This window comes from Castor canadensis, chromosome 10 (genome assembly GCF_047511655.1).
Source record: "Castor canadensis chromosome 10, mCasCan1.hap1v2, whole genome shotgun sequence".
NCBI lineage: Eukaryota > Metazoa > Chordata > Mammalia > Rodentia > Castoridae > Castor > Castor canadensis.
Window position 1 is genome coordinate 111,765,230 of NC_133395.1, and position 23,345 is coordinate 111,788,574.

The 23,345-nt window shown below is 50.9% G+C and overlaps 3 protein-coding genes across 8 annotated transcripts in view; all 3 read right to left on the minus strand.

The window, feature by feature from the left end:
- Positions 1-3,226: 3,226 nt before the first annotated feature.
- On the minus strand, positions 3,227-18,986 carry Itih4 (inter-alpha-trypsin inhibitor heavy chain 4). 5 transcript variants are annotated; one of them, XM_074043914.1, is made up of 24 exons: positions 18,831-18,986; positions 17,551-17,711; positions 15,806-15,910; positions 15,519-15,681; positions 15,310-15,420; positions 14,762-14,890; positions 13,838-13,954; positions 13,414-13,582; positions 13,210-13,335; positions 12,858-13,039; positions 12,592-12,777; positions 11,179-11,318; positions 10,818-10,972; positions 10,506-10,535; positions 10,209-10,262; positions 9,998-10,051; positions 9,666-9,818; positions 8,842-8,904; positions 8,617-8,643; positions 8,412-8,528; positions 7,299-7,473; positions 4,125-4,279; positions 3,911-4,007; positions 3,227-3,446 (listed from the first exon to the last, which is right to left on the minus strand). In XM_074043914.1, the coding sequence occupies exons 1-24, from the start codon at positions 18,918-18,920 to the stop codon at positions 3,377-3,379; spliced, it is 2,829 nt and encodes a 942-aa protein (XP_073900015.1). In that variant the 5' UTR covers positions 18,921-18,986; the 3' UTR covers positions 3,227-3,376. The 5 variants fall into 5 exon arrangements, with proteins under 5 accessions (XP_073900015.1, XP_073900014.1, XP_020030812.1 ...); XM_074043913.1 differs by having other exon boundaries at positions 10,206-10,262; XM_020175223.2 differs by lacking the exon at positions 10,209-10,262.
- A 2,183-nt stretch (positions 18,987-21,169) lies between these two features.
- On the minus strand, positions 21,170-23,042 carry Mustn1 (musculoskeletal, embryonic nuclear protein 1). Its single transcript, XM_074043928.1, has 3 exons — positions 22,910-23,042; positions 21,662-21,794; positions 21,170-21,478 (listed from the first exon to the last, which is right to left on the minus strand). Exons 1-3 carry the CDS (start codon positions 22,991-22,993, stop codon positions 21,372-21,374), a joined length of 324 nt encoding a protein of 107 aa, XP_073900029.1. The 5' UTR covers positions 22,994-23,042; the 3' UTR covers positions 21,170-21,371.
- Stimate (STIM activating enhancer) overlaps positions 22,959-23,345 on the minus strand; it is a 48,587-nt gene continuing 48,200 nt past the window's right edge. Inside the window, exon 9 of one of the 2 annotated variants that reach the window (XM_074043926.1) lies at positions 22,959-23,095. The gene's annotated coding sequence lies outside the window, so the exon portion shown is untranslated. The remainder of the gene's footprint in view (positions 23,096-23,345) is intronic. The other variant, XM_074043927.1, reaches the window with a different exon arrangement.

Below are 23,345 nucleotides of genomic sequence, written 5' to 3' on the forward strand. Positions count from 1 at the left end.
TCCACTCATCCATCCAACCATCCAACAATCCACCCATCCCTTGGTTCAGCAGATGAACACAAAACCCTAGACCAGGATCTGAGGCACACAGTATAATACTCCAGTTTCTGTTTTTATGGCTGCCCATCTTTGCCATCAACTGAGCCAGATCTCTATGGGATCCTTCTGTCACCTCATGGTAACTACTTGCTCTCCTTCCAGTGAGTCTGGGTGGGGTAGGGAGGCAGAGAGTGGTTCTTGGAGGACTCTTAAGAAATCTCCAGCTTGGATGACTGCTGTTGCCCTCCATGGATCTCCCTGCCTCCCAGAGAGCTTTCCATAGGGTAGAACTGACCATTGTTCCTTGCCTAACTTCCTATAGGACTCCCACCCGCTGCTCTTGGGACCAAGGCAAAAGTCCTTTCTCTGACCTCTCTAGATTCCCTTCATACAACAGGTGCTTCACCTCACTTTCTGGGTTTCAGCCACACAGGATGCCAATAACTGCAAATACGAGCTGTCCTGGCCTGGATCCTTTGCCTCTGGAAGCTCTCTGCCTGAGGAGGTAAAGGCATGCTGAGCAGAGGAGACCCTCTAAAGGAAGCAGTGGATGATTTTTTAGTTGGCATAGCAGGGAGTACCAGAAGGCTGGAGGAAGCTGGAATCAAACTGGGAGAGCCCTGAGTATCAGTGGAGATAGCATGTGGCTACAGGCCACAGGAAGTATCTATATCCCACTTTAGAGGACTCACAGCCACTCCCCACTGCTGGAGCCAGAAGTAGATTTTCCCAGGGCTCACACTGGTCTTGGGGCGTGGGGGAGAGGGAAGGCACTACAGGACACTATTTGCAGCTTGATGGCAGTTACTGATCTAGGCAGAGAGTACATCAGAGATAGCTGTCAACCTGAAGGCCTTTCCCGGCCCCAGAGTATGGGCTGGACTGGACAGAAGGGTCCTGTGAAAGGACCACGTAGAATATATAGGCCCTGCTGCCCCATTTGGCCTAGGTGAGCTGAGGAGCCATGAGTAAGCTGTCTTCATGAGGTCAGTGCTCCCATGTGTGCAATTGGGAAGATGTTCATGCCAGATGGAGTGTGGAAAGGCATCCTCAGGAAAGCTGAGCAGGGTGGGAGAAAGGCAGAGTGAGGACCCCAAACAAAATCCTGCCCCTCTCTCAACACACATGTGGAGAGTCATCCATGCAAACCAAAACTAGGCAGGCTTTGTCTTCTCCCCAGTCCCATGGCACCCTGAATCCCCCGTCCTGCTTACATTTGGGCATTCAGGAAAGAGGCTGTGTACCATGACAAAGTTTACAAAGTCTGAGCTTGTCTGGCTCTCCCCACTTCTACCCCACCCCATAACAGTCTTTTCCTGAACTCCAGGCATAATGGTCTGGCTCTAGACATAGGTGCACGCTATTCCCTCCACCTGGGGTTGTTACCCTCTTCCCGCTGAGCTAATGTCTCTTTATCCTTCAAAACTCAACCCCAACACCACCACCTCCAGGAAGCCTTCCCCAACATCTCCAAGCTGGGAAAGATGTCTCCTTCTGGGCTCCTGTGTCTTCTGATCATTTTGTGTATGATAGCTGTCACACAGACACCAGTGTACCCACAGCACCTGGCCCCAGGCCTTGCCCAAGTAGGTGCTAGAAAGCACCTGCGGGATGAAAGTGTGAAGGTCAAGGACCTGCTTTCAACTGTCCCAGGGCATCCTGCTGTGGTTGCTGGCACAAAGCCATCCATGACACCTCTGTTGGTGCACAAATCCCCTAGCCCGCATAGGTAGTCATGTCCCAGAGGGGCAAGCTTGGGTTGGGCTCACCTGTCTTGCTCCTGTGTGTTCCTTGTTAGCCCCAGATCAAGCCCCTCAGCCCCAGGCTGCTCTGGTGCTCTGGCCTGAGACTCTCAGAGTGACCTTTTCAAAGAGACTCAGGCTGAGGTCCCCACCTGTCAAGGAGGCTGGGTGGAGGGGTAACAGAGCAAGAGGAATCTGTGTCTTGGGCAGACCTGCTGTTGGAGATCCCTCCCATTGTCCTGACCTCTGACCCTTCTGGAAAGACTCATTCAGCAAATACCCTCCATAGTTCAAGAGCTGGGACAGAATGTTTCCCTGATGATCTGGTTTGTTTCCCCTGAATAAGCAAATGAACTTATTTTAACAGTCCTGCTGCTTTTATACCTCATATTCATGGATTTTGGGTTTATTTTCTTTATGCTGTTTATTTGTTAGTCATAGATCATAGATTGTGTCCTCTTTTGGAGAAGTAGGTAAAGACCAGTCCCCCCTTGGTATCTGCAGAGACTTGGTTCCACAATCCCTGAGGATGCCAATATCTGTGGATGCTCAAGTCCCTTCTACAGAATGGTACAATATTCACAAATAACCTACTCACATCCTCCTGTATACTCCATATACTCTAGATCATTATAATACCCAATACGACGTAAATGTTACATAAATAATCATTACACTGGATTGCTAGGGCGTAATTCTATGCATGTTCTATACAGATGTCATTCTTTGGAATATTTTTGAGATACAGTCAGTTGAATCCACAGATGCAGAACCTGTGGTTACAAAGGGCTGACTTTTAAAAAATTTTTGGCAGTACTGGGGTTTGAACTCAGGGCTTTGTGCTTGCTAGGCAATTTCCTTTGTCTTCAGGAGCAGGCAGCAGGCTGGCAGGCCAGTCTCCCCCCCACTCCCTCCCTCCCCGCCCCCCCAGCCAAGGTGTGAAAAGCAAACTGTGTGAGGCAGATCCCATTGCCAGGGCCCCAAAACTCACTGAGGAGGTCTGGGATTGACCTATAAAGAGCAGTCCAATCCAGCTCACTCTCTTGAGTCAAATCTGGTTTTGACTATCCAGCTGACTGTAAAGCAGCGGAACCTCTGTTCTGGAGAACATTCTCTAGTCTTGGGCCCCTTACTGGAGGCTACTTAGATACAGACATTTTATTTATTTTTTTTTTTTGTGGCGATACTGGGTTATGAACTCAGGGTTTTGTACTTCCTAGGCAGGCGCTCTACCACTTGAACCATACCTCCAGCCTAATACGGACATTTTAAATGGGTGGTTTAGCCAAAGGGACAGGTTTGAAAGCTCTCTGAGGGCCTCCCTCGCCACAGACTCTTGAGGGTTGACAGTGACTTTTGTGCTGTATGTTCAATAAACCTACCTGTTCAGGATAGGATTCCGATGCCCTGGAATTTGCCCACATCCACCACAGAAACACATTCCCTGGTCTCATACCATCTTTCTTTATTTACAGTGAGTGGGAATCCCTCTCCCCATAATGATCCAGGCCCCACAGGTGGCCCTGCAGCCGCAGAGTAGTGGTCATCTATACCACATGGGGTGGCACAGGGGGGCACAGCTATTCCCACCAATACTACAGCTCCACCAACCAGCAGGAACTCTCTTTCCCTGGGGGTCCCTCTTGGTAATCCAACTTTCGTTCTCTGGCATGGAAAGACAACAGACAGACAAGTGACCAACAAATCTCAGGTATGGTAGAAAGAGGAGGAAACAGTTGGGGATAGGAACACAGAGGGTGGGAAGTCTCACAGTTCCTATCCAGCACAGGTAAAAAAGGCCTGGTCACCCACAAGATTACGTAGGGGACCCAGTGTGTGTGGTCTCCAGGGTCCAGGGCTCTGAGCGTTGGGGGCAGGGACAGGGAGAATTTCTTACTGCCCTCAGTCAATCCTAGTGATATTTGGACTGGTGTGTTTTCTGCGGGTTTGAACTGACCATCCTTTGTGGGGTCACCAAGAGCTGGCTCAGACATGTCTAAGCTATCAACCTTCTACTGTATCTAGTTCCTGAGCAAGAGCAGGAGTAGGGTTCTACAGAGCCCAGCTCCCAGCCTCCCAGTCCCCATCCCACCCTGGTCAGATTCAGTGGCCTGCTTATGATGAGTCACCTGGTGGCGGAGTAGTCTGTTCCCTGAACCCTCAGTGCTCGTTTGCTCTTGTCTTCTGCTTCTGGTGGCCCCCAGAGTGGGTCTTGGTAAAACTGGCCTGAGAAACAGAGGATGGGATGGGTCAAGCAACAGTAAAGACAGTACAGGAGCCACATGGAGGTAAAGGCTTTGCCTGTCCCCAGTTACAGGTGGCTTTTGAGAGCAGGCAGAGTACCGAGGGTCCCGCTGACATGGCTGGAGAAGTTGTCAGTGTCATGCAGAAGGAGAAGGAGCCCCTTTCTAGGGTCATCCCAGGACAGCAGGCCAATGGTTACTTTGGCTGGGCCTTTGAGCAGCAGGAGTCCTGTCTTATCCATGGTTATCTTCAGGCTGTGGAGAAACCAAGCACCCTGAGCAGGAAGGCAGAGACACCTGCATAGAGCCTCAGTAGGGGTGTGGGGAGTGGCTGGGGCTCCCTTCTCGTCCACAGTTTGGCCTTGGGCAAGGAGGCCCTTAAATTTCTGGGCTTCAGTTTCTTCACTGGTAGAATAGGATCAAAGTTCGTGTAATGGTATCCCGTTTCCTTGGCATTATTTATAAAATAAAATAATGGTTCCTTTCTTTCTGGTTTTAAATTCGGCTTCTCGTTAATTATGAGGTTATATGATTTAGGGAATGAGATGGTTAATCTTGATTATCAACTTGACTGGATTGAGAAGCACTAGGAGTTTATTAGTGAAGCACACCTCTGGGTATATCTGTGAGGGTGTTTCCAGAGAGGATTAATTAAGGAGGAAGACCCACCTTGAATGTGGGTGGTGTCATCCCACAGGCTGGGGGGTCCAGGTGGAATAAAAGGAGGAAATAGACCGGGTGCCGGCTCATGCCTGTAACCCCAGCTCCTTGGGAGAGAGGCAATCCTATCTCAGTAAGCAAGCTAGGGTTGGTGGTGTTCATCTCTGACCCCAGTTATGTGAGAGGCATAGGAAGGAGGGCTGTGGTCCCAGGCTAACCCAGGCGAAAAGGCCAAGACACTATTTGAAAAATAACCAAAAGCAAGAAGGGTTAGGGGCACAGTTTAAGTAGCAGAGCGTTTGCCTAGCAAGTACAAAGCCCTAAGTTCAACCCCACCAAAAAAACCCACAAAAAAAGGCGGGGTGGGGGGGTCGTGTAGAAAGCCAGCTAGCACAGGCTTTTTCTCTCTCCCTCTCTCTGTCTCTCTCTGCTTCCTGGCTACTATGATGTGAGCTGCTCTGATCCACCATGCCTCCCCATCATGATGGACTGAAACCTCTGAAACCCTCTTTCTTCTTTATGTTTTTTTTTTTTTTTTTTTTCTGGTGCTGGGGACCGAACTCAGGGCCTTACACTTGCCAGGCAAGCGCTCTTCCACTGAGCTAAATCCCCAACCCTCTTCTTTATGTTTAAGGAAGGAAAGAATTTGGTTATTACAACAAGAAAGTCTTACTGACACCTTCTCTGTACTTGTTTTTGACAATTAGTGTTTAATCATGTTTTAACATCTAGAGGGTAAGTTTCTTCTCATTCTATCCTCCCCTTTTTTTTAATCTTTGAAATTCTTGTCCTTTTGACTTCCATATGAATATTAGGCTCCTTTAAGCATGCAGAGTAAGACCCTGTTATTACTCCAAGATTATTTATTATTATTACCATTGTTGTTGTTATTTTTTGCTGTATTAGGGTTTGAACTCAGGGCCTCATGCCTGCAAGGCAGGCACTCTACCACTTGAGCCACTCCACCAGTCCTTTTTTGTGTTAGGTATTTTCGAGATAGGGTCTCACAAACTATTTGCCTGGGTTGGCCTTGAACTGTGATTCTCCTGACCTCTGTCTCCTGAGTCACTAGGATTACAGGTGTGAGCCACTGGCGCCCAGCCACTCTGAGGTTCTTTTGAATGGAATTTCCCTAAACTTACACTGCCCTAGTGATTTGATTCAATCTAATCTATTTTTCTTTATGTGTATCTTCTGTAGCCCATGACAATATTTGAACTTCCTATCATTACAATGAGTAGGAGGAATTCTTGGTTTTATTTTCTAGTGTGTACTTCCAAGGCACAGAAATGCTACCGATATTAACAAAAACTTTCAGGTCTTTTGTGAAATTGGCAGGTTTTCTGATGAGTCCCTTGGATTTGCTGGGTGTACGCTCATTTGCCAAGTGGAAACAAGGCTCTGCTAAAGGGCTCAGTGAATGAGCAAAGCACTCTCTTCTAGAAAAATATGGGCTATATCACAGGCTGGGGGTTCAGAGGGCACAGCACACAGAGGGCTAGGGTCCTCTCCAGGGCCCTTGGTGACTTTCAGAGTTGGAAGGTTGCCCAACACTATGGAAAGACTATAGTGGAGCAGCTATGCCCTTAGAAATCATCTTTTGAAACCAGCTGGTCTCCTCTCTTCTCACCAGAGCTTCAAAGGTGCCTGTGATGGTTAATCTTGACTGTCAACTTGATTGGGTTGAGAAATGCCTAGGAGCTTAGAAATGTGTGAAGCACATTTCTGGTGATGGTGTTTGCAGAGAGGAAGACTTGCCCTGAATGTGGGCAGCACTGCCCAACAGCGTGGGAGTCTGATAGAACATAAAGCAGGAGAGGCCAGCCAGGTAGGCATGCTCTGTCCCTTCCTCTGTCTCCTTTCCACCATGAAGTGAGCCTCTTGGTTCTACCATATGCTCCCTACCATGACGTTCTGCCTAACCACACACAGGCCCCAAAGCAAGAGAGCCAAGTAACCACGGACTGAAACCTCTGAAACTGTGAACCCAAATAAATCCTTCCTCTCCTGTGTTTCTCTCAGGTATTTGTCACAGGGACAAAAAAAAAAAAAGAAAAAAAAGTGACTAACACAGTTCACTAAGGATAACATTCATAACCTGCTAGTGGACAGGGTTCTCTACAGTCTCATGATTGTCATCATTACCTCACCAGGTAGATAGTGTTGGCCCCTAGGGTGCCCAAGGGACACTGTACCAACTGAAAGCAAGTGTTCCCTAAGTACTTCCTCTCATAGTGTCCCTTCCCTCGCCACAGTCCTCTGACTCATGATTATCTGTAGTTATTATTGAGGAACCTGAGACTCAGACGGACTGAATGGTCTGTGCAGAGTCACACGGGATTATCTTCAGAACTAGCTGCAAACCACACTGTCACCGGTGTGGGATAGTGACCTGGGTTAGGTGCAAGGGGAACCAGGTTCCAGGATGACTCCTTGGTGCCTCTACCAGTGCAGGGATGCAGGGAAGTCCTCTGCATCCCTGCCCCTCCTGGGAGTGCATCCCACTTACAGAGGACTCGCACCTAACCACTCCATTCCCAGGCATGGGTCAGCACCATCACCAGTCAGTGCAGCCTGAGAGTTTATCTGACTAGGACCCTAGTCTGGGGCTTACCCTGGCAAATCCAAGAACAGTGTCTCTTTCCAGTTGTATCCAGAGCTTCTTCGGTTTCGAGTCACCACTACACGTTCAGGGGATGCATGAACCTGCAACTGGAGATCCTCGAAGGTCACCTTGATCCATGAGAACCCAGCCTTCTCCATCTCATACTGGCCAGTCACCTGAAGCCCTAAGAAGGCCATACCAGAGACATCAAAGCCAAGGCTGAACAGGGAGTCTTCCTTAATTACATTTCCCCTAGAACCACTGTTTATCAACTAGTCTCCTCAGAAGGATCACCCCCTTTACTTAGCAACTCACACAGCAGGTCTGGTTCTCAGGATCGTCCTACTCATTCCTTGGTTTCTTATGGTTTTATAGGGGCCCCCAAATACTCAGTGATGGCCAACCCCAGTGAGACTTCTGAGAAGGGAGGTCTTGTCTCAAGTCTATAAACCTTTATTCAGCCCCTGTAGTGTATCTGGCCCTGAGCTAGCTGCATAGCCAAAGGTAAGATGGAAAATCCCTGCCTCAGGGAGCAGACAACATGCCTGGGTCTGAGTGATGAAACAGGAGACCACGTGGTCCTGGGAGGAATGATGGAGCTGTGGATGTCCTTAGCTTTATACTTCTATGTAGGCATCCCTGAGTGGCATGCATCCCCATGTCTGTCCTGCAACCTCAGCTCAACCAGTGAAACCCTTCCAGGATTATGGCAGGGGGTCTGGCAGGTGCATCTGCTCCTTGTACCATTCTCTTCTTCCACACCACTAGAGGCCCATGGAAAGATGGGGACTCTGTGTTCTGCAGCTGTGATTCTTCCATCTAGAACACCTTCACTCTTTCCTCTGCTTGTCTACTAAGTCCAGCATTCCTAGGTGACCCCTGGCAGCTCCCCTGGCTTTCAGGCATCTCTGGTCTCTTCCTCTGGGCTCTGACCCCGATGTGCACAGGCCATGCAGACATGCATGGGATGCCCAGGAAGAGATCTGTGGGTGACTGTGGGGTTGGGTGTCACATCTGGGCACAGGGTGTCTGCACTTGCTATGTGTGTCTCTTTGAGAAGATGGTGAGTGGGCATGAGTGGTGTCTGGCTCTCTCTGGGTGGCTGACTGAGGTACCTCTCACCTTGATCAGCGTCTGAGATCAGGTTCATGGGTCCCTGGGAGCGCTTGATGTCCACACACATCTGGTCCACGGTGGGCTCAGGCATTGGCAACATTACACTAGGAGCCTGAAAAGGAGCTGGGACAGCCAGGCAAAGTTCCTGGGGCAGGTAGAGAAGTCTAGGGGGCAAAGATGGGGAAGGGTGCTGGGAAGGTTAGGGACTTACCTTGGGATCGGTTTGTTAGGGTGGTTTCTAAAAGAAGAAGGAAGAAAACACCTGGGTTCAGGCAGCCCCTTCCTGAGGAGTGGGGGCATAGTGGGATGGAGTAGTAAGTGGGTATGCCTGGGGGTTCCCTCTCTATGTCATATGACAGGTTCACAGAGACCCTCAGGGCTCCTCCTTCCCAGGCTCTCCCAGTTATGACAAGAAGAGGCTCTGGCCTGGGGGTACCTTTGGTTTGTATTTCTTTAGAAAGCAACACGACTCGACTGCTATCTGAGTGAACTGGTGTCACTGAAGTGGGAGTGCAGGAACATTTGGAAACAGAAAGGGAGAAGGGAGTCAGGACTCAGGGCCACCACACACCCATCAGGTACCCCTGTTCCCTGTGGCCCACCAAACTCTGGTGCACTCTGCCCCCACATATACTCGCCCCTCTGCAGCCACATCTGACACCAGGTTGGGGAGATCAGAACGGGGGAAGCCCTTTTTTCCTTGAAGGCTCTGTTGTGAGGAATAAATCCCATAGGGTGAAAACAAGAGTTATAAAGTCCTGCTTTAGGAAGGGGGCACCTGACATCCATAAGCTGGTGTGTGTGTGTGGGGAGGTGCTTTAGGAGGGAAGGTGCCAGAAAGAGTGGTCTAAAGAGCTCCATGAGGAGCCCTCTTGTCAATCCCTGCCTCTCTTGGGGCCCAGGGTCCCCTCCGACCAAGTAGCGTGAGAAGCTGCTCTGTCAAGGCTTGTGGCCTGGCAACCTAGGAATAGTGAAAGAGTCAGGAGAACACACACCCAAGGAGATAGAGGAGAAAGCAAAGGGGAGGTGGATAAAGAGCTGGGCAGGCAAGAACCACCACAGGAAATTCTGTTCTCCATTCCCAACCCCCAATCCTTTCTCCTTCAGGAAAGGAACCCAGATGGGTCAGACCCACACACTCCTTGGCAGTTTTCCCTGCCTGGACTGTACTTGGTATTTTCTCTCACTCCACTGTACGGGGCAGGTTCAGTGACTATCAGAGGGAAACTGAAGCCCTCTGAGGGTCAGGAATTGGCTTACAGAATGGCAAGCCTCGTAGACCTTCCCAGGTTGGCTGTGGGATAGCGTGAGAAGTATGAAAAATATCACGATCATGAGGAGGTCCAGGTTGTCCAAATCTTGGAGGGGCAGCAGCATATCTAGATCCGAAGTCTGGTGGGAGGCTGGAAATTCCTAGTTTGGAAAAATTGACAGTCTTCTCTCAGGTAGTGTCATGGGTTCCCATGCCAGGACTCAGAGACCCCATGCCGTAAGTGGGATGTAGAGAGAGCAGGTGCCAACCGCCTCCTCCCCACACCCGACTTGCTGGGAGCCAATCACTCTCTCCCCTCCTTCCACCTAAGGCAAACTACCTGATCTACTGATTCCTCTTCTTGGGGTATGGGAAGGATCGACATTGCTGCTACCTAATCAAACATACCTAAACTTGAGTCCATGCCTGTCACCAACCAGGTGAGCCAGGCAAAGCACTCCCCCTCCACAGCCAAGGGCAGAACCATGTCTATGACTAGGAATGATGATTCTGTCAATCTCCCCTCTCCACCCTATCACCCACACCACCACCTGTTATTCTGGACAGTCGGGCTCCTACGGCACGAAATTTGGATAAGCCGTGACCTGGAAGTCAGTAAGACTTGTGTTTACTCCTTGGACCTACCTTTCTGGGGCTCCAGTTGGATTGGAGCTGTGTCCCTAGGGGCTAGGACAGGGTCTGAGGGTCAGCCAGTATTTGAGTGAGTGGGTGACTAAATGTATCAGCACCCTTAGTCAGGCACGCTTCCTGGCAGCAAGGTGGGATGGAGTCCTCACTATGCCAGTGGAACTTACCCAGGCCAGCCTTTGAGCACATTAGGGTCTTACCTCCTGAATGGACATTCCTCTGTCTATTATCTGGATAACATACACACAGAGAGGGAGAGAGAGCGGGCTACTGTCAGGGTAGTTTTGATCAACTTGAAGTGTTTGTGCTTAAACTTGCTTCCCAACCCTGGCACTACACAAGCACTGAATCTGGGGAGCCAGGAGATCTGGTCTCAGTTTCCTTAGGCTGGGGTACCCAGGGCTCCCAGGAGTCTGTGGGTGGCAGGGGTGTGATCTTGGTCAGAATGTAGTAGGGGATGCCAATGCAAACCACTAGTGCCAAGGAGGCTGGGGTCCCAGCCTCACACTCACTGTCTTCCACAGGCTTCTCAGCAACTTGAGACTGTTCTTGGTCTTCTGGCTTAGTGACCACCATAGATGTGAGAGGAGTGACAAAGTTGTACTTGAGTGACAAATTCAGAGCTCTGGTCTTGAGGTCCTGTGATTCGGCATCTGAAGCTGAAACACTGTGGGTTGAAGAAGTCAGAACTCGGGGGGTCTCTGGGTGCTTGCACAGAGTCTCACTCCCACTGGCCCCTGGAGCTCAGGCATATTTCTCTCTGCACCTAAGAGATGGCCATGCCAGTTGTGAATGCCCCACCAGTGAAAGGTCTGGACACAGCTGATGCCAGGTGCAGCCCTCCCCAGTGGCCTGCAAGTCAGAGCCACTCACATCCGTTCCAAATGTTGTTTGATGGTCAGATGTGCCCAGAGTCTCTCCATGAAGTTGTGGAAGATATATTTGAGGCTCTGGAACTCCTCCTCCTGCTGGGCTATGCTGGACTCTACTTGGAATGTGATGTTCTGCATGTGCTGGAAAGAGAGGCCCAGCCAGGGCAGCAGCAGTGAGGGCCTGATGTCAACACCTGCCTTTCACTTCCTTTTGAGCTCTGATTGGAGGTGGGGCAGGTTGGTGCACTGACTGATCGCAAGGGCTACATTTTCTTTGAGTAGAGTTTGGGATAGGGAGGTGGTTTAGGGTTCCAAGGGTCTCAGGTGCACAATGGTAAGAAGGAGATGGAGATAAAGGGTAGCAACTGTCCAGGTACAGCAAGGCAGGTGTATATCAAGGAGTTTGGGTCAACCGACCCTTTGGGGGAAAGGGAAATGAAGATAGGAACTGAATCCCAGGTCAGCCTAGTAATAGCAACAGGAAGAATTTGCAAATGTAGTGTGGAACAGACAGGGTCTCCAGACACAGTTGTCCCCCTTCCCCTGAAAGATGGGAGAAAGAACATGAAGGGAAAGGCTTTCCCCAGGAGTCAGTGGAAGAGGTGAAAACAGAACTCAGGTATATGACTCTAGATTTGGGGTTCCATCTACTCTATCTGTCCCTACCCAAACTGCCCTCTCTGCTGGGCCAGTCACTGGGATGATGACAGAGAAGCATGTGCTCAAGCTGTATGGACTGGCCACTTTCTTCTAGGGAAATATGGTCCTAGGCTGGCTTAGCTAGCAGCTTGGGAAATAGAGGCTGAGGGAAGAGGAGCCTAAAGAAGGACTTGACTAGGAGTAGGCACTCTGTGAAATGACAGGAACTCCCTGGGAGAAGATAACCCAAGCTAAACCTCCTGGAATACAGAGGCAGAGAAGGCTGGGCAAAGACAGGGTGTTACAAGAGAAGTTGGGCTCCTGACCCAGCTGTAGCTCAAGTCATCTGCTCTGCCTGGAGCTCAGTCTGCTCAGCTGTGAAATGGGAATATCTCTCTCTGGCCAATTGCAACCTCAGAGGGTTTATATGAAGATGGAGGGGATGAAAATTAAGAAAGAACCCCTGCTGTCATCTTGTACTCACAGGAATGGGCAAGTGATAGCAGGGCAGACTGCCGAGTGCCTACATGTGCCAAGCACACACAGGTGCTCCCATGATCATTACTACATTGTCTTATTGAATTCCCATGAACCCATGTGGCAGGGACTGGTGTCATTCACAGGTGACAGAGGGGAAACCTGAAGCCCAGAGCGCTTTGAGTCAACTAGCTAGGAACTTGGCAGGGTTGGGACTTGAAACAAGGCCCTCTAGATGCAAAGGGGGGGGGGTTGTTCCAGCTTCCCCTTCCCTCCAGGATGACTTGGCTATACTCACCATCTTCCCCTTGACTTTGGCTGAGAGCACGTCAGAGGCCTGGTCCCGGAGCTTCCCAGCCACCACCATCTCTGAGCCTCTGAACAGGAGTCGGAAATTGTCCCGCGTCACTGCTTCTACAATGTTGCTTGGGTACTCGAAAGCCACTGATGACAGCAGTGGGTTGGCCACCTCCTGGTAGAAGTCCTACAGGGTGACAGAAGGCATGTCACAAAGGCTAGGCTAGATCTGTCTGGCTCTGCAGCCCACCCAGGGCACACTGGCACCTGGAGTTGTAAGGAAGAGTCTGAGTCCTCATAGATGCGCCGAGCCAGACCACCATTATCCAGTGCCATCTTCTCTAGGAAGGCATAGCTGACATCAAAGCCAAAGCCCAGGCAGAAGAGGCTGTACTGGCCATCTATAGCATCCTTCACGTTCTTTTGGATGCTTGTGGGATTGGTTACCCCTAGACCCATCGGTTTGGAAAGAAGATGAGAAAAGAGTAATTTTTTTAATAGATACTTCTGGAAACTCAGAACCAAAGGGGCCTCAGCAAACCATCCCCTCCCTTTCCTGCCTCACGTCCCACAGCAAGCATAGCCTCAGCTGTATCCTCAGTGGCCACAATGTCCTCACCTACAGTGGGGTCGCCGTCAGTGAGTAGGATGATGATGGAGACACTCCCTGCGGGCAGCAGCTCAGCCTTGTTGCTGCTCTCCAGTAGGTTCACAGACATCAGCATCGCATCATTAATGTTGGTTCCTGAAGGGGACATATTCAAGGTGGCTCCCAGTCAGTGTCCTGGAAGCCCCTAGCCTGTGGGACTATAGAGGCACTCACCTCCCTGGGCCTGGATGCCAGCTGCATAGCTTTTGGCCTCCTTTATGTTCTCAGCTGAGGCAGGCACCAGTGATGGTTTCCACTGAGTTGCCTCCCCACTGAAAACGATGAGGTTGAACTGGTCTTTGGAGTTGAGGTCACTCAGGATCTGGATTAGGGCTTCTCGGGTCTGGTGATTGGGGGAGGAGATAAGCAGGTAGCTCAGAAAGCTCCCTGGGGGCTCATGGCCCTTGGGCTGGCATCCTGGACTGGAGTCTGGGGTGGGGACATGGTGTGTGCTTTGTGGGCAGAGACTTCTTCATGCTTAGGTCTTGGAAGTCCCTACCTGGGATGCTGGAGCAGGTGGGTCTGCCTGCTGGACTACAGCTGATGGCATAAAGGGTTTGGGAGTTTTCAGGGGTCTGCTCTGGCCCAGGGAACCTACCTGCTGGATTTTCCTGCCGCTCATGGATCCGCTTTTGTCAATGACAAAGACCACATTCTTGGGCATGGTGGGTAGGCCCTCAGGGGCAAAGTAGTGCACAAAGTAGCCATTCTCAATCTATGACCAGAGTGAGAATGCACCCAGGTGATCATAGCTGCAGCCCTACTCTACCCCCATTGAGCCTCCTCCTCCCAATCTTTGGGTTCCTATGCTCTCCTTGTTCCAGCCCCCCTTCTCCATTCCACTGCTAACCTCCCCAAATCCTTGCCATCATTGTTTAAAAAAAAAAAAAGAATCCTTGAATTCCAGACAGTTTTATCATCAAAATCTATTTTTTTTTTTTGGCAGTACTGGGGTTTGAACTCAGGGTCTTGTGCTTGCTAGGCAAGTGCTCTTCCACTTGAGTACACTCTCAGTAATCCTTACCATCTAAAGCTCACCCCCCTGCCAGCAGAAGCCTTCTGTGCCTCCTGCACAGGCACTGGAACTCTCCCTCCAACTTTGGCTCCTATTTGTTTTAGTATTGGAGGCAGTTTATACTACAAGGTTCAGTCATAGTAAACTTGACATCCCTCAAAAGAGAGAAGACTTCAAAAACAAGGAGTTGAAGAGTAATGATGACAGAAATTTGTGTGACAGAGCTACTTTAGTTGGGCATGTAGCTGAGCTATAAGCCTCCTAGCAGCAAAGGAAAAGAGGGAAACCCCAAGACCAGCTCTTCACAGAGACAAACCTTTTTCTGCCTCTGAAAGGGAATAGTTTCAGGGATAATACAACTGAATTTCCTGTTTTCTGTCTGTGCTAACCCCAGGTGCACACTGCTATGGACAGGCCATTATATTTTTCTTCTGGAACATTCAAGCTCAGGCCTTTGAGGGTGAACTGATTTTCAGGTTGCCCTGTTCTTGCCTAGAGTCCACCCACCTGAATGGAGCCCCCAGAGTGTGTCCGGTTCACATCGTAGCGGATGATGAAACTGCCATCCAGGATTGTGTCCTGCTGATCTGGAGACTTTTGCTGCTGGGACAGTGTTGGTTTAAACTGGATGTGAGCCTGGAGGAACAATAGGGGTTGAAGTTGGGAGGAGGAGCGAGGCCATAGCAACAACACCCACCACCTCTGTATGTACACTGGGAGTCAGAATTCCAGATGCAGCCTTGGGTCAGTGTTCAAGGGAAATCTCAAGTTGTGCTGCTGATGGACTTCTTGCATGTGTGTGTGTGTGTGTTCTCTTGGCCTGCTCCTAGAACCCTCCCATCAATCTACTTTCCAAGTCTATCCCCCACAGATCTTGGAGCTACTACTGTGCATCTCTAGGCCTTGCCCTTCCCAAATGCCCAGTGGTGGCATAGACAGAGATCTTAGAAGTCTCTTTGGCTTCAACTGTCCTGTACTCTGGGACTCTAGCTCATAAAGCTGGACTGAGGATCAGCCTCATGGGTGTCCTTGTCCTCTAGATATGGCAGGCCCACCTTGGTCTTGTTCTGTGAGGTTGTGAGGGCCTCTGCCAGCTCCTTGGTCATGAAGGTGCTCTCTGTCTCCAGGAAACTAATGCCTTGAGGCTCGAAGATGTGAACGTCCACCTGGAGGCAAGATATGGGTAACCAGGGCAGCAGGGAGCCTAGGTTGGGCTCACAGGAGGCATCCAGGAGGCCTCCTGGGAAGAGGCAGTGCCAGGTACCTGCAGGTGCTTGACCAGCTGCTGGGGCCGTACTTTTAGCAGGATCTCGTAGGCTCCCAGATGTCGCCTGAGCAGCTCCTCATACACCAGCTGAAAGGTGACCTTGGCAGTGGGAGCCACACTGACCGACACTTGGAACTGCTCTGTCTTTCTCCCGGTGGCCCTGGGGAAGGAGGGCATCAGGCCTGCCCCTCCAGACCAGGTGGGCTATGGCTGCTAGAGGTGGAGCAAAGCCAAAGACCAAGGAGGGGTAGTCTTTGTCTATGGTTCCCTCCCTATCAGCTCACTTGACAAGACCGGCACTTTTTCCTCGGCTCACAGCTGCGCTGTACTCCTTCTGGGCTGCAGCCTTCTCCTTGATGTTCCCTGGGTAGGTCACACCATCAATGATCCTGCAGGGGGGAGTGGGAGCTGCCAATTCTAGTGCGAGGGCACTCTTCTAGGACTTGATATGTATTTTGACATAGTGACTTCTGTCTTTGCCTGGGTCCATTGCCATTTGTTATACACCTACTGTGTACAAGACCTTGTGTAGGGCACTCAGTAAAGCGTCCACCACCCTGAGTCATAAAGTGTTAGTCCACATGTTTTTTATTGAAGGGACAGGGTGGCAAGTTGCAGAGAAGGCAGGGCTAGGTTAAAATTGGCCTCTTCACCCTTCCAACACAACCCCACACTGCAACATGCCCCTTACCCCTCACTGGCTGTTCCCAGAGGCGCCTGGGCAATGGTCAGCTTTCTGAGCCTCACCTTGGCCAACTCTATTCAGCCTCAAGGCTGAGACTGAGCAGAAGGGAGACACAGGACTGAAGGCCATGATCTGATCCTGCTCCCTACAACTCTCTCCCTCCTCCCTCCTGCTCAGGGCAGGTGCTCTGCAGGGAGCTTGGCATCTCGGGCAGCAGGTTTTGGGTAATTTGTGGACTCCTAGAGATGTGAACCTGCTTCTAGCAATCATCCTTTGGGGTTGAGAAAGAAGTGACTGGGCCATTTCTCTGGAAGGAAAATGAGTTCCTTGTGGAGTAAGTAGGAACATGTCTCATAAATGAATGCCTGCTTCATCTAGGGGTGGTGTGAAAGAATGGGAGCAAGTCCAGCCGTACATGAAATGGCCCTCTTCCATGTACTTCTCTGGTTCTAAAGTAAGTCTGGACCAGGAAGGAGCTGGGATGTGGGCAGCATGGATCCTCCACCTGGAAGGCCAACTCTAGGTCTTTTCAGATGCCCTGATGGGGCTCCTGGCCAGGTCAGGGAGCAGGGAACCCTGCCCTGTGCATCCCTATGTCATGCAGAAGTAGCGGTGGCACCAGGCCTGGGTTCTCAGCAGAGGTGATGGTCTTGGCTCCCTTGGAGGCTAGTACATCCTGCCAAGCTCTAGCTGTAAGATAAGCGCACCAACCTAGACTTGGGTGGAGTGGGGAATGGGTGAGGAGAGAGGGAGGAGTCAACCACAGGGATCCCAGCCCCCACTGCAATTCTCCAGAGACAATCCCTCTTTGCCAGAGAGGCAGAGGCCAGGGTCAGGCAGAAGTTCTGCCAAGTTCAGCAAACATTGCAAAACTGAGTTGAGGGGTGGGGGTGGGGTGGCAGAGGACAAAGTGAGGATTGTCATCAGTTCATACAAGCTCCAGGCATCTCCTGAGGTGGCAGAGCAGATGTGCCCTCTGCAGTGACAAGGAGGACCCATCCTCCACTGTGGGGCAGCCCAAGGGCTTCAGAAGTTCTGTTTTCTGAGCTGGGATCTACTTTTGGTAACTCCCTCCTGCCTGTCTCTGGCCTCCAATGCCCCAAACTTGTGCTCTTCAAAGGCAAAGACACAAAGACACCTGGCAGCACTTAGTGACGAAAGCTGGATGGCAGGAAGTATATAGGTATCTCTGATTCCTTGGTCACAGTCCTGTTCCCCATGAGGCTTACAGGTGGAACAGTGTCCTACATGCCCAGAAGAGGGTCTCATAGGTGCCCAGAGGACATGGAGTTGTAGGCCTGGCTGTGGGTGGGTGTGGGGTGGTGGTGGTAGGAAGACACCTACATAGAGAAATTGGTGATGAAGGCTTTCTTGGGCAGCTCCATCTGGAAGGTGGCCTCCTCCATAGTTTCGGCCCTGTTGACCACCCGGCTGGTGATGACTGTATGGGCAAATCGGGACGAGACCTTAGAGTCCACTGTGAGGCTATAGATGCTGATGCCATTCTGTACCAACAAAGGGGAAGGGGGTCAAATAATTTCAGTGCCACCCCAACTCTCCAGAGACAGTGTGCCTTCTCTCTGGCCTTAGACCAACTCCTGCTTCTAATCCCATCTAGTCACTAACTAAGCTCAACTCAGTAAAGCATTTCACATCCAAAATTACAGGTAGCTGTGTGCCTCATTCCCCATCCTCCAGCATCACAAAGCAGAGGCCACATCTGTCTTATTCTATGGGGCCTCCAGCGCCCCATGGAGAATGACAAGCAAATGGTGGGTAGAGCCTGAGCCCCAGAGTGAGGGAGGAGATCACACTTTTCCTTTGGTCAGAGGTAAGGTCCCTACTGGGGTCAGGAGCTTTGTGTCCAGGGTGATTTCTGCCCAGTAACAGGGCAGTGAACTAGTCCTTTAGGGACTTTGGCTTCCGGGAAAATGCTGCCACCAGTCTCCTACCAGGGATCTACGTGGGGAGAGGGCAGTACAGAGAATTTGGCAGTAAAGGAGTATGCAGTCTCTAAGGGCTGGAAATATTTCTCTTTGCCTCTGTTTTTCCCAAAGTGGGCCCCACGGACACTACTCAACACAGATGCTCTTTGCCCAGAGGTCTGCAGTCCCCAGAGAAAGTACACACATAAGCACGTGCATACAGTTAAGGAGAGGGGCCGAGTGGCTTGTTTACATGTTTAGGTGTCAGTTTTGTGCCACGCATTGTGCTTTATGAGCTTGATTTTCACACAACTCTCTGAATTGACTCTATTATTACCCTCTTTTACAAATGAGGAAACAGAGTCACAGAAAGCACAAATAATTTCCTGGAGGTCACTCAGGGAGCAGGACAGCCAGGCTCATAAAGCCATACTCCTACCTACTGTATTCTACTGCTAGCCTCAAGGGGTTATTGACAAAACTGTATTTCTTCATCTGTAAAATGGAAATAATAGGATCACCTTATCTATTAAGCAGAACACCTGTAAGGTCCTTGCCAGGTGGGTAATCACCACTTCTTTGCATATACATTGACATGCATGCACTCCTACTTAAATCCTTGGACAATCTCCCCAGCTTCCCAGCTTACACCACTCATGCACGCAGGGGCTCACACAGGTAGCTTTGGGTACCTGATACCTTTTGGGCAGTGGTGGTCTGGAGGACAGCCAGTAGTGAGGGCAAGACCAGCACAATGCTGCAGGTGTGGACAGGAGCTAGGATCTTCATTTTGGCTGCAGAGCCTGCTGGGCTGCTTCTGAATCTGAGCAAGTGGCAAATGAATTAATAACTTGCTTGTGGCCCCACCCCTGTGGGGGCAGGTTCTGGGAAATTGGGATTTCCAAGCCAAAAACCCCAGGGACCTCAGGTAAGCGGCAAATGACCAATGTCCAGTGAACTTTGGCTGGAGGCAGGAACATATCCTGAGGAAATGTAGGGTCAGGCTGGAGTTGGGTATTGGTGCCCCTTCTGAAAGGTCCAGGTTTCCAGGAATCATGACCGTCACACCAGTCACCCCAGAAACCTACATAGGGTTTGGGGCACACAGCATTGACGAGGCCATAATCTATCTCCAGAAGCTTAGCCTGGGGGAAAGCAGAGGGTTGACCAGGAAGACAAGGGCTAGAGGGACACTCGAGGCAGCTTTCTGGTGGGAGGGGATAGCCAGGTGAGAGTGACTGGGCATTGGGAGCCCTGAAGACATTGAGAGGCCCAAGGAGATGTCTGGGGTGGGGGTGGGGGTTGGGTGGGTAACAGGCAGGATAGGTACACTTTATTTCTGGAGTGAGAAGTGTCAGGCCCAGGAGCCTCTCTTTGCTCTCCTGGGTCCGAGGCTGCAGTTTTGGCCCCATTAATTTAGATAGGCTCTAGGTTCTACCCAGCTGGACCCCAAACATGTAACTTGACAATGCACAGCTTGAGTCTTGATATCCTATGGCCCGAGAGGTGTGATGCTGGAAGATTACTGATGGGAAAGAAGGGCACATTAGTAAGCCAGCTGCACACAGCTCTTAAAAGTGGGTGTGGGGGCAGTGTAGTGGCCTGAGATGGCATCATGGGTGGCCTTATGACGTCACACCAGGCCCGTGGGAGTGCTACCCAAGGACCTTGGTGGGGTTGCTAGTGGCTTTTCGCAATAAAGTTGAAGTGCTTCTTTTATAACAACCAGCAATAAAGTTAACAAATGTCAGGCACTTGATGCACCTGGTGTTTGTGTGCCCCAGTGTTAACTCCTGAGTCTGTGGACACACAGAGATAAAGATGAGTCATGAAAGTGCGGCCAGGAGTCAAGTCTTGGGTCAGTGAAGGAGGATGGCTCAGTGACATCGGCCCTGAGGGGGCTAGCTGCTGTGGGGGCTCACATGGGATCCTGGACCAGTAAGTACCTTCCAGAGGATTGGGGCATCATCTGCCTCTTTCAAAGCTGGAAGCATCTGCCCTGGTGGAAGGGGAACAAAGACTTTGGAGCTATTTCTATGACTTCAAGTAAAACCTTCTCCCATCCCTAGCATGGCTGTAGCCAGAAGCTTCACCTCTATGGACCTGGATACTGCTCACTCCTTTGGCTCTGGGTAGGATAAGGGTTACACAGGGGACACACCCTTCAGTATCTAGGGAAAAAGCCTCCCCAAGGAGCCCAGTGAACAAACTCAGGCTCTATACCAAAGGTCTGCTCTCTTGGGGAACAGAGCCCAGGGGACAGGAGGACCTTCCCAGCAGGCTTCATTCTTGACTCAGGCCCTGCCAGTTGATCCCCAGAAGGAGCTACTATTAGCCTGTCCATGGTCTTGCCATCACAGCTGAACAGGCTTCAATAGTCTCCTGAATCTGACAGTTCCATGCTCACACGGGACACAGGTCTGAAGAGGGAAGAATCACATGTAACTGAGAACCTGGTGTTCCCAGGCCTTAGGCAGCATGGTGGGAATGGAAAGTGGGGCTCTTCCTGCTTTTTGGAAGAAGGTAGTACCTCAGGAAACTGACTGCCACTAGACAGAGAGGAACCTGGACCTGGCTTTGTCTTTGAGACACAAACTGCCAAGGAGGCAGCATGGACAACAGCGCAAGGGGTGTGGGTTTTGAGGGCCTAGGCCCCTTGGTGCCTTAGGTTCTTAGAAGCATCTCAATGGCTTCTATGGCAGGCAGAGGGGTGAACCCCTGGCCTGCCCTGACTTCACTCTGAGCAGTGTCACTGTAACCTGTTTTTATGGCACAACTCCCCTGTTGTATCCAAGGGGAAACTGAGGGTTAAAAAAGGAAAAGAGAGTGGTCTTTAGTCACACAGGAGGTCAACACCAGGTCTCCATGAGCAAGGCTCTTTCTAGTATGTCTCAGTGTCCTAAAGAGTGCCTGCACTATTCCACGGGACCTTTCAAAAGACCAGGCAGGGCACAGAACACTTTTTCCCATCCTGACCCTGTTCTCCCTCTCCCTTGCAGTTAGTGGCTATGGCCAGTGATCAGCTGACACTGTCCCAATGGTAGGGCCACTTGGGCATCCTCTTTATTGGTGTTTCTGAGGTGCTGGTGCAGAAGGGTCAGGGTTGAGGGGAGGGGTGGTGGTTCCAGAGATGGCAGGGGGGTGAAGGGCATGTTCCGCATTAAAAAAAAAAAAAAGAGTTCGTGAGAAAATCTCCCATGTCTAGATGTTCAGGGTGGTGCATGATGCAGCAAGCACTTCTCAGCCAAAGATGCTCTTGGCAGGTTCGGCTTTGGGCTTCTCGAAGACTGTCTCAGTGCCTGTGCGGTTGCGGCTGAACACTGATGGGGCGGCTGAACCAGCTTGCTCTGTGGGCAGGAGGTACAGAAGGCACTGTCAAGGGCCTGACCTGACTTTTTTAGAGGAAAGGACTTGAGTATTAGAAGCATTTCCTCCTAGGTAGAAGAACTCCCCAAAAGGACCCTTGACAGCCCCCAACCACTGTGAACCACCCACACTCCCAAACCCCAGCCAACCTGGAGGACACTCACCACACTCCTGCATGACCTGGTAGGTCTTGGACCTGATCTGTTGGTTCTTGGCCAGGTTTCCTCGGGCCCCTTTCAGGTCCTCCTCCTTGACAGGGGGGCGCTTCTTCTTGATGGGGGCTTCTGGGGTGCCAGACTTAAGAAAGCCCAAAGCCTTATCTTACAAACTAAGGCTTTAAGGCAGAGACCCCTTTTCTACCTCTGTGCCTTGGCTGAGACCTTTCTTCTCAGCTCACTAAATTAGAGTCAATTCAAAGCTCATTTCTCTTCTTGGAAGCCTTCTTGACTACACCTCAACCTATATGAGTCCCTAGACCTCTTGATCTGACTTGTGCATATGCCCTTTGCCTACATACTGGGAGCTCTGGGGGTAGTGGCCACTGCAGCCTCACACTGGTCTGTCTGCCTTGTCAAGTTCAGGGCTGGCACAATGGGCAAAGGGGAAAAGGACTGGCTTTGATGCTAAGCTGCCCTAGGGAATTTGTTGAGTTCTAAGACTCACTCACTGGATGGCTAAGGAGTCCCTTAGGGATTGTCCCTTTCCTGAAAATGTACCAGTACTTTTAGTATTTTGGGAAGGGATTGAAGTAAACAGCCCAGATGCGCACAAAGTTACAGTCCAAACATGGCATCTATCCATGGGGCAGGCATCAAGGACAAGCCTCTTCTCTTGGCAAGTTGATCTATCTCTCCAGTGCCTGGACATAAGACCAGAGCTTAGCCTACCCTCAATTCCAGGCGCCTGTGAGTCTGAAGGGCTTATTTCTTCCTAAGCTCTGGGGACAGGTGCAGGGATTCCCTCCCTTAGCTGGGTTCCTTGGGCAACAGCCCCCTCCCCAATCCTGCTGGGATACAGAGAACAGAGCTGTGCACCTACAGGCACAGCCTCATGTGTACACATACACACACAGAGCAAGTCCACAGAAGCCACAGCTACAGATGTACACAACTACACACTAAGCTATACCAGCAGCTCCCTCACCACATACAAAGGCACACACAGATCAGTGTAAGTATCACATACATTAACCACCACCCCCCAAGAAGATGGGGAATAACTAAGGTCAAGTTAAACAGGGATCCTTTAGGGTAAGGTGGGACTGGGAGTTCTCCCCAAGTCCAGACTCTCAGGCTGCCATGCCTCCTGTTTATGCTTGGATCTTAGCTCAAGAGGGCTGCCAGAGGTGACAGTGTCCAGGCCTCCACCCCCACCCTTTTGGCTCCAACCCAGCCCATGCTGGGCCCTCTTACCTGGGACATGGTGGGTGCTGAGTGAAAACTGACTCTCCGCAGGAGCCTTTCTGGCAGGGAGTAGCCGAAGAAAGAGATCTGCATGTAGCCAGGCTCTCTGGAGCTTATATAGTCTGCTTGCCTGTCCCGGGAAGTCACTCCCCCTCCTCCGACAGGCTCTCCGATGATTCAGGTCCACACAGCCTGCTGTCCACACAGAGTTTATTCTCGGAGATGATCAGGCAGCAGCCTTAGTCAAAGTAGACAGCTGGGGAGACCCTTCACCCTCTGGAACAGCTACTCTATTTGAAGGTGGGAGGCACTGGTACTAATGGTGACTGTGTGTTTATGAATGTGGATTTTGGAATGTGACAGTCAGGGCTGTTTGTAAGGGCCCATCTGAGTATGGTTGTACCTGAGGATAGGGAGGGCCCTGAGACAGTGGGATGCTCTAAGC

What these genes read in the sequence shown, in the direction of transcription:
- Itih4 (XM_074043913.1), bottom strand. Translation starts at nt 18,920, where the DNA reads ATGAAGATCCTAGCTCCTGTCCACACCTGCAGCATTGTGCTGGTCTTG. An exon ending in TGACGGCGACCCCACTGTAG is followed by an intron (nt 13,040 to 13,209) that starts GTGAGGACATTG and finishes CGATGGGTCTAG; the next exon opens with GGGTAACCAATCCCACAAGC. An exon ending in CCAAAGTCAAGGGGAAGATG is followed by an intron (nt 11,319 to 12,591) that starts GTGAGTATAGCC and finishes CTCTCTTTCCAG; the next exon opens with CACATGCAGAACATCACATT.
- Mustn1 (XM_074043928.1), bottom strand. Translation starts at nt 22,993, where the DNA reads ATGCAGATCTCTTTCTTCGGCTACTCCCTGCCAGAAAGGCTCCTGCGG. An exon ending in CAGCACCCACCATGTCCCAG is followed by an intron (nt 21,795 to 22,909) that starts GTAAGAGGGCCC and finishes GGCTTTCTTAAG; the next exon opens with TCTGGCACCCCAGAAGCCCC. An exon ending in CCAGGTCATGCAGGAGTGTG is followed by an intron (nt 21,479 to 21,661) that starts GTGAGTGTCCTC and finishes TCCTGCCCACAG; the next exon opens with AGCAAGCTGGTTCAGCCGCC.